Source organism: Cibotium barometz, chromosome 10, assembly GCF_041138505.1.
Source record: "Cibotium barometz isolate CiBa-2024 chromosome 10, ASM4113850v1, whole genome shotgun sequence".
Classification (NCBI taxonomy): Eukaryota; Viridiplantae; Streptophyta; class Polypodiopsida; order Cyatheales; family Cibotiaceae; genus Cibotium; species Cibotium barometz.
In genome coordinates this window covers 4249429-4258713 of record NC_141055.1, presented here as the reverse complement: position 1 = coordinate 4258713, position 9285 = coordinate 4249429, and the positions used below count along the sequence as shown (strand labels likewise).

At 41.5% G+C, this 9285-nt stretch overlaps 1 protein-coding gene across 1 annotated transcript; it reads left to right on the top strand.

Annotated features, from left to right (window-relative positions):
• Window positions 1-2860: 2860 nt before the first annotated feature.
• Window positions 2861-8982, top strand: LOC147634453 (uncharacterized). The gene is made up of 4 exons (XM_086803521.1): window positions 2861-4382; window positions 5263-6709; window positions 6852-6925; window positions 7103-8982. Exons 1-4 carry the CDS (start codon window positions 3276-3278, stop codon window positions 7538-7540), a joined length of 3066 nt encoding a protein of 1021 aa, XP_086659647.1. The 5' UTR covers window positions 2861-3275; the 3' UTR covers window positions 7541-8982.
• Window positions 8983-9285: the final 303 nt, after the last annotated feature.

Sequence of the window (9285 nt, the reverse complement as noted above, 5' to 3'; positions counted from 1 at the left end):
TCTCACACTCTAGAATACAAGCATAAGAGGAATATGCACCAAGAATGTATCTATCTCTCCTCTCAACTCTCTCTCTCTCTCACACACCATAGACACACAAGAGAGCAAGGAAATAAGAATAGCCTCAATTGGCACAAAGGGGGATTGTGTCTTGGATTATTAGAATAATGTTATTTATACAACTGTCGCTTATTCACACTTGGGTGCCCAAAACTCAATGAAGCATGAACTAGAAGCATACAAGGTACATAGTTTTGTGGCATAGCCAGCTATTCTTATAATTACAACATTTAGAGTGGTGTTTCATGAAACTTATTGTGCTATCTCTCATATGTAATGGAGAGATGATAAGTTAACCCAAAATGGGGTTAGTAAAGTGTTAAATGATGTTGAATGTAAAATTATAGACCATGGCATAAGGGCTAATGAACGAAACTAAAATTATCCATTTAATGTGTCGATGATTTAGAGTTTTAAGATTTTGAAGTGGCTATGTGAAAGAAAGCATGTCCTCTTATAATAATAAGTTTTTCCATAGAGCAAGTAATTGTGAATGCTAGTCACAACTTTTTAGGAGACTGTATTCTTTGGATGCATATGATTTGCATTGGAATGTGTGTTGAGATTTATAAGCACAAACTAAGAAAAAAATATAAATCTCGCCTCCCACTTCCCCCCTACCTAATAGATGAAACTCTTACTCGGGGGGAATAGACATATAAAAGGAGACATACATAGTGCCTCCTGAGTGAGTAGGGAATAATCACATAAGCATTTATTTCAAATTTAGTAAGGTTCTATGCTAAAGTTAAAATTAAGTATAGACAAACATGTTTATGTAATCAAATTCAAGTCTAAAAAGAGAGGAAGGTGCACAAATCAACATGATACGTAGGTGGTCTTAATTGTAAAACATGAGAGAGAGAGAGAGAGAGAGAGAGAGAGAGAGAGAGAGAGAGAGAGAGAGAGAGAGAGTCTTTAGCCTTTACACTTTTATTTCTATTAAGAAGCATTGTGGCTCTTTGACATCTTTATGTTATGAGGTTTATCTTTCTAAATCCTCATGTGTTTCATTAAGGTCTTCCACAATATTGTATTTATGAAACACCAAGTGTTTTATAAATATATTCTCATGTGTTTTATTAATGTCTTCTACAATACCATATTTATGAAACACCAAGGGTTTTTCTCTTCCAATTGGTATGAAATTATAAAAAGGAGCTAAAAAACCTTCATTGTGTAATAATCAACATATACGTGGAGGTATGTAAATTTTTATGAACTTGAAGTTTTATAAGTTGTAAAACCTAAATTTGAGGTTTAGAGTTGCATTTTGGTCACCTAAGGATGAAGTGTTGAATGTGGAATTACAAGAATGGAGCGTTGAATGGTGGAACTACATGGATGAAGCGTTGACTGATGTTGAATGTGACACATCAACAAAGTGTTAAATGATGTTGAATGTAAAATCATAGACCATGGCATAAGAGCTGATGACAAAACTAAAATTATCCATTTAGTGCATTAATGATTTAGAAATTTAAGATTTTGGAGTGGTTATGTGAAAGAAAGCATATCCTTTTATAATATTAAGTTTTTCCATAGAGCAAGTATTGTGGATGCTAGTTACAACTTTTTAGTGGACTCAACAATAGTACTTCAAAATTGCCTTGGTTTTCATGCTATCAAGGCTTCAAAATGATCATTTAATCCTTCTGAAAGTAGTTACAAGGCCTTTGAAACATGTATTTATATTTTTTTCTTGGTTTGTGCTAGGCTTATAAATCTCAACACACATTCCAATGCAACCACATGCATCCAAATAATCAAACCATTTGCTTGGGCTTAAGATAATTAATGTGTCCCTAGTGTGCATGCATGTCATTACAATTGCCTTATAATTGGAGGTTATGGGTCTCTTTGATTTAGTTCAAGCTACCAATGCAACCAAAGTACAAATTGTGTTTTTTTGAGCACATAAAAGAACTACATTGTGATTTGTGATGATGTTAAGTTTCCAAGTGTCGATAGGGCTTGAGAATTATCACCTAGGTCCCACAGAGAGCCGTTGTGTCAAAAGTCATGGTTTATTGATGTTGTTGTTGATGTATGTAGATCATGGATAGAGACCGTTGAGAGGGCATGTGATGGACTGATGATGGATTGTTAGTGTATGACGATTGACTAATATTGTTGTGTGAGCATGTGATCTATCAAGGTTGGACTTATAATTAGGACTTGTAATTAATTGATGGTGGACTTTTTGTGTATTGAGATGCTTGTTGCATGAGCATGCAAATGATTGAGGTTGGAATTGATGATGGACTTCTCCTCTATGGATTGTGAACCATTGCATAGGCATGCAAATCGTGATGGTGGGTTGGAATCATTGCATGGGCATGCAAATGGTGATGATGGATTGGAAACATTGCATGGGCATGCAACTTGTGATGATCGATTGGAACCATCGCTGCATGGGCATGCAGATTACAAATGATGGGGGTTGGACTTATTGTGCTATACTATCCATTACTACTCACGGAGGTGCAGAAACCCAACCTAGGTAAACGTATGGATGCTTCTTGGACATTGATGCAACAACATGTGGTTGTGGTCACACCTTGGAGTTACAAATGCGCCTAGGAGTTACCCATAGAATAGATTTTTGTCATGGTTTACAAAGAACGAGGACTTGACCAAGGGGGGCCTCGGACTAGGAGATGTTTTTCAAATTTCAAATTTCAAAAGTTGGTGGGTGTTTCTCTCTCTCTCTCTCTCTCTCTCTCCCCCCTCTAGAGAGAGGTGGGTTTCCTCTTATTTCCTTCTTTCTTCATATTGAGCTTTTGTAAGATCAAGCGATGCCCGTGATTCACTCTCAGAGGAGTGTGGTGTACTCAGAAAGCCAGAAAGGTAGAGAGAGAGAGGGAGAGTAGCTTTCACGATAAAAAAGCAGCGCCTTTATGTACTGAGGTAAGCTATGGTGGCTATTGAATTGTTGGGTTTTGATTGTCTTCTCTCTCTGACATCAAAAAGGGGCAAAGGTCTGCAATGGCGATGGGCTCCCTCTTCATGCAAATAGAATCTAGTAACGCATTCCGTCATGATTTCAAATTAGGCGATTGTGTATCTGTAAACTGAGAAACGAGAGAAGACAACAACACTTCAACTGAGCTCTTTCTATGGCGGAGAAAGAAAGAGAGAGAAGAACGGCAGGAAGGTCACGAACTCTGTAGTTTATCAGAGGGCTGTGCATAGACATAGCTTTATCCACAGCCATGGGGACTTGCATGAGCAAAGATAAGAAAGGGGCAACAGCAGCTCACGCAGCCTCTGTTTCATCCTCCTCCTCCTCCTCCTCATCTTCTTCACAAGGCAAACAGAATCAATATCACAAGCAGGAAGAAAAAAGCTCCATTGCCATAGACAGACCTTCCACTGCAGAAGAAAATGGAAAAAGCCTCCCCATTGCCATAGCCAGATCTTCCTCTGCAGAAGAAAGCAAAGAACCCACCTCCACAGACAAGCATGTGGTTGAAATCCGGCTGCCCATAGCATCCCCGAGCAAGTTCAAGGCCTCTCCTGCTGCTGCGACAATCGCAGCTAGAGCTATGGCTTCCATAGCCAGACCTGCAGCTGAAGAAAGGGCAGCATCAGCATCAGAATCAGAAGAAGATGTAGAAGAAGATGATGATGATGAAGAAGGAAGGTCATTCTCTGCCATTAAAGCTCCATCCAAGCTCAGAAACCCTTCCCCTCCACTTTTCTACTCAAGCTATTTAAGCAGGGCTTCCTTTTCACGTGACATAGCTGCATTTTCAAGAGACCTTGCTTCCCTTTCTTCCTCTCCCCTTAAGCGGTCACCAAGTGTCAATGGTGCCCATGATCTGGTGGCTGCTGCCATTAAAGCTGCACATAGCCCTCACTATGCACATGCTAAGTTGCATTCCAACATACTCTTTGATGAGTATTCTACCACCACAAGGTCCCGCTCTCTGCCGAAACGATTCTATGGTAAAGATTTGGATGCAAACCTGCCACCTTTCCACAAGCGTTCTTCAAGCCGCGATACGGCCATGGAGCTCCGAAAATCCATCAAGAGAATGCCATCTATTGACCCTTCATGTGAATTGGGTCTCTCACCTAGGCTCTCTGTGAGAAGGGAAGAGGCCTCTGGTGAGTATAGAGTGTATGCCCGACAGGCTGCAGCACGGAAAGGCCTTCATCAACATGACACACATCTGGCACCTTCTAAAGCCCCCAACATCAGATCATCAAAGAAGGAGAGGTCCCCCTTGCGAAGGTCCTTCACAGGGAAAGTAGCTGATGCAGACCAGATGAATCATGAGATTGAGCATTTTCAAGCAGACCAAAATTTTGCACAGGTTTCTGTTGCATTTTGCTCAACCCATTTGATGTTTTTGCACTTCTAGCTGCAGAACAAGCTTCATTATTATGTAGTTTGTTTGGATCCTTTGTTACTAGTAGAATAAGTTCCATTTAGTGTTGTTTAGACTCATCCTAAGCTATCCTAAGCTCCATTGGTGGTGTTTAAACTCACTCTTAGCTGTATTTGGTGTTATTTGGATTCACTCCTAGATCCATATAGAGTTGTTTAGACTCTTTTTTGTTTTTTGTTCCATCAGCTTGGACGCACTTTTAGGGGTAGAACAGGCTCCACTTATTTGTGGGCACCTCGCTGCCCAGAAGTGTTTAACACTGACACCTAAATACATGACATTTAACTCGCCAAAATTAGAATAGGCTCTGTTTTGATGTTGTGTGGACTTTATTCTCAGTCGTAGGACAAGCTCTTGTTTTGATCCTTCCTTAGAAATAGATTAAGTTTCATTTGATGTTTTTCTCGACCCCCTTTTTAGCAGTACAAAGCAGCTCCATTTTGTTGTTTCAGACCCTATTTGCTAGGGTCTTTACAGACACGACCCTTGTCTTTGACAAAGGAAGATCTCCCATGCTCTCATCCCTCAAGGGCTGGGGATCTCCACTGTTGAATTCCCTCCCTATGCAATGGGTAAGGGATGTGTCTGTTAAGACCCTTATTCTTCAAAACCTGATTTTTGAGCATGCAGAAATAGGGTAAGCTGCAAGAAAAAATCATTTATATGTGCTGGCTCGAATCTCTCATGGAGATTATGATCATCCTCCCTTGTAAGGGCAATCTGAATAAGTGGAGCTTTGGTGTTGCTACAGACACCCTCCCTTGTAAGGGAAATCTGAATAAGTGAAGCTTTTGTGTTGTTACAGACAATACATACAGGTGCTATCATGCAGAATCAAATGAGGGGAAGGTCGGCATTGAAAGACAGGTCTATGAACTGCTCCACTAGCTGGGCTGATTCTGAGCAAGGGGCCAAGGGCTCGTCCAAGCCTCATAAGAAGGTTGCAAAAGCTAAAGTAGGAGGAGAAGAGTTGGGGAAGGATGAATTTGGCAGATCTTTCATTGAAAATGAGCTTTATGAGGAGGGTTTACCAATAGAAATGGCTCCTCTTGAATGCCGGGATCCCTCTCTCTACTATTCAGGCAAGTCTCACGTGAGCTCAAGTGACCCATCTGATACCATTACAATGTATTCCATGGATAGGGTCCGTTCAATAATTGAAGCACTTGCAGAACTGAACATGGAAAGCTCATTGCTTTCTGAAATTGAAGAATCTGAAACAGAGGTCGAGGGTGAGATTGACCTTCTACAATCTGGGCTTAATGCTGACATCTCTCCTAAAAAAGAACTGCAAGCTCAGCAAACTAGAAACATGCTGCTAAAGGAAGCTGCCATGGATGCTTTTGCCAGGCCAAGTTTCCACCTAAACATGTATCCAGGGGAGCTTGAAGAGGGTAAACCACCTTCTTCTGGTCTGGCTGCCTTGATGGCAATGAAGCTAACCGATGCTGAAGCAGATACCTTGAAGATCCGCAAGGTGCTCAAGCTTCTCTCAATGGCAGAATCAGAGATGGGGAAAGAGCAGAAGACTTTGTTCTATAATCAGCTGAGAATGGTTCTTGACTCGGTGAAAACTCAGTCTTCAGCAGAGAAAAATAGTCCACTTGAAGGGGTAAAAGTATCAGGGAACATGAAGGAGAAGGCCATCACTTCGAGGGCCAATTCATGGCCTAGAAGTGTGAAAGAGCCGGCTCACATGGTCACGGGTATGGAGAGTAACTCTAAGGAAATGACAACCTTGATACCCCAGTTGATGAACAACAATATGAGTCAAGACTTAAATCTGAAGGTGGCTAATATGCCCTCAGAAATCTATGGAATCTTGCCACCGGTTACCATCGGTCATGGGTTGCAAGATGAGCTTTCCATCAAGAATCCATTGACAGTGCACGAAAGATTCAGTGGTGGACAAGCCCTTGAATTTCATGAGAACGATGTGAAAGGAGACGGTGCACAAATTTCACTGCAGAAGGCTTATGGTGTAGATATGAACAAGCTGTCTTGCTTGGATTTGGATGTGGAACAGGTCATGCCTGAACACTCTCTTGCAAATCAGGCAAATCAGCACATAATACCTGAAACAGATCAGCTGCCCATTGCCAATCATGGAGAAGCTGCTTTATCTTGTACAGATGAGTTTCCTCCAGTGCAGCTTGAGCAAGAAACAGTCAGAGAAGATAAAGTTGGGGACATTGACTCAGAGAAGTCCGAAACTCAGGCTGTTGATGGCATCGATGAACACTTGGCAAGAGGTAAGTAGCCAAATTCCTTGATGATTTTTTGAAGATATTATCAAGGATATAGATTGATTACTAGAATGCACTTGTATTTAGTAACATGGGTTGCTGTTTTGTAGAGCAAGACATCTTATACCTTCTCTTGCTGATGCTGTAGATAGCCAAGAATTACGCTATGAAAGGGAGCCTATGGTTTGCGTAGAGATAGCTGCATGTGCCTCATCAGAGCAGGTATATGTTGGGGACTTGAACACAGATACTGAAGTAGAGTTAACTCATTGAAGGACCCTTAAATACTACTCTGATGGATGGGCAAAATTTCTAATGTTGGGTGTTTGCACTATGAAGTCTTACAATGTTAAGCTTGATCGTTAGTGTGCCGATTCTTAATGTTGAGTTCTTTTACAGCTCCCTTCTCATGCATTGGAGCAGCCACAATTGCCATCAGCTGGGAGTAAAAAGCTGTCTACACAAGAGCTTCCATCTGATAGCATGGCATATGCAAAAGAGACGGTAAAAAGTGTAGGTATGAGTGCCTGTGATCACCCTTCAGCTCAACAAGAACAGGCTTATGTGTCCCCTCATGAGGATGTGCATCCTCATGAGAATATGCATTATAACGAGGATGTGATAGGCACTTTCTTAAACAGCAGCAAGGCCTGCAGATCTGATGATGTTGCATCTGATGGCTCATTTGAGTTTCGTGTAAGATCCACCACATCCACCCCCCTCTCCACTCCATCAACTCCCATGATTTCCACAGGCTCCACCCCGCGCAACCTCTGCCATCTTAACCCGGCATTGACTGCAGAAGAGATTGCTGAAATATGGGAGGCATTTGAGTGAAAGTGCAAGGCTTAGCTTGATAAGCACATTGTAAGGCAATAAAAACCCTCACGTCAAGGAGCCTTAACCCACCATATAGCATACTTTGGGTATCACACCACTAACTGTTTATATGCCTTAAAAAGTTCTCGATATTAGTCTGCTCAACTTCACGCAGATAAAGCTCAATTGGGCTGCCTACTTGGTATCACTATATCCCCTTTTGGCATCACTGTACCCTTCTTTATTACCTACTTGGTATCACTATGCTCCCTTTCATTGCATAAAATGCTATTGATCAAGACTATATGGGCAATCTTACTTCAAGTTGCTGTAAGGGTTTGATTTACCCTTCTCAGCATGATAATGATAGGCCTTTTCACTATGCTTCCTTTCATTGCATAAAATGCTGTTGATCAAAACTATATGGGCCATCTTACTCAAGTTGCTGTAAGGGTTTGATTTACTCTTCTCAGCATGATAATGATAGGCCTTCAACCATGTGGTGGAGATATCTGGCGACACGAGTAATCTAGGATTGTGGGATTCATGAGGGCTTTTTCTCATTCTATTTGGTATTTATGCAACTTTTCTCAGGTTGCTTTTGCTTGGAAAATTGATATACTCTAGTATGTCCCAATATGTATGTAGCCTACCTTGAGTTGCTCTGAAGATCGATGCACTCTTGTTAGCATGATGTAAATGTAGCTTGAAGCAATCATGTGATGTAATCGATCAAAGTGATACCTAACCTTGTTCATTCTCAATACTAGACTGACCAAAGCATTTTGGCAGGGCAAACCAAACCTATCAATTTGATTAAAATCACAACTTTAAATATGTCCACTAATGCTTCGTTGACTAATAATGGGGCGAACTTAAAGGCTATAGCTCTAACCTTACAATAATAATGGTTGCCAAATTTGCTTTAGTTGATTAATTAAGGAGGGACAACTTAAGTGGGTGTGGCTATAACCTTACATTAAAGGAGGTTAAGTTGGCATTTTGGGATGCTTAGTCAACTAGAAAGTCGTGAAACGTTGAAATTCCTCATCCGTGGCCACCCGAAACCCATCCCTTTCTTGCGCGATCCCTGTCTTGCTGGCCATCTTTTCTCTCTCCATTTGGGCATGGAGGGGATTTTCTTGCTCTGTTTGATAATATCATGCAGCTCTCTCACTGGAAGGAGAGGACCATGGTGGGCGGTGCCATTTGCGTGAGCCCTCGCGAGTTGGGAGACGAGCATCGTGAGAGGGTGCTGGAGTTGAGCTGCTACTGGGAGACTCGCAGCAGGCATCCTTGAGGAACGGGAGAGGTCGGAAGCGCTTGGGTCCAAGCTATGTGTAGGCTACATTTATTGATGTAACTTGAATTATTATTAAACTCTTGTATATAGGAAGGAAATTGCATGCAAATAGAAAGGATTTGGTCATCATTTCATTAATTTTTTCAACCATTAATAATTAGATACCGTTCTCTCTCTCTCTCTCTCTCTCTCTCTCTCTCTCTCTCTCTCTTACACAGCGTTTACACAGCTGGCCTCTCTCTCTCTCTCTCTCTCTCTTACGTCCTAGTTCAAATCCCATCGTTGGTGGTATATGCCCTCTTGTTGCATTCTACAGACTTTAATACCTCTCTCTCTCTCTCTCTCTCACATCAGTCTTCTCAAGGTGATAGTTGGAGGATCTTGACTCATCATATTTCTCCTTTCTTTGGGGTGGTGCCACAATTGGAAATTGGTGTTGAAACCCTTGTGTATGGGGTGC

What these genes read in the sequence shown, in the direction of transcription:
- LOC147634453 (XM_086803521.1), top strand. Translation starts at nt 3,276, where the DNA reads ATGGGGACTTGCATGAGCAAAGATAAGAAAGGGGCAACAGCAGCTCAC. An exon ending in CAGACCAAAATTTTGCACAG is followed by an intron (nt 4,383 to 5,262) that starts GTTTCTGTTGCA and finishes GTGTTGTTACAG; the next exon opens with ACAATACATACAGGTGCTAT. An exon ending in CGATGAACACTTGGCAAGAG is followed by an intron (nt 6,710 to 6,851) that starts GTAAGTAGCCAA and finishes CTGATGCTGTAG; the next exon opens with ATAGCCAAGAATTACGCTAT.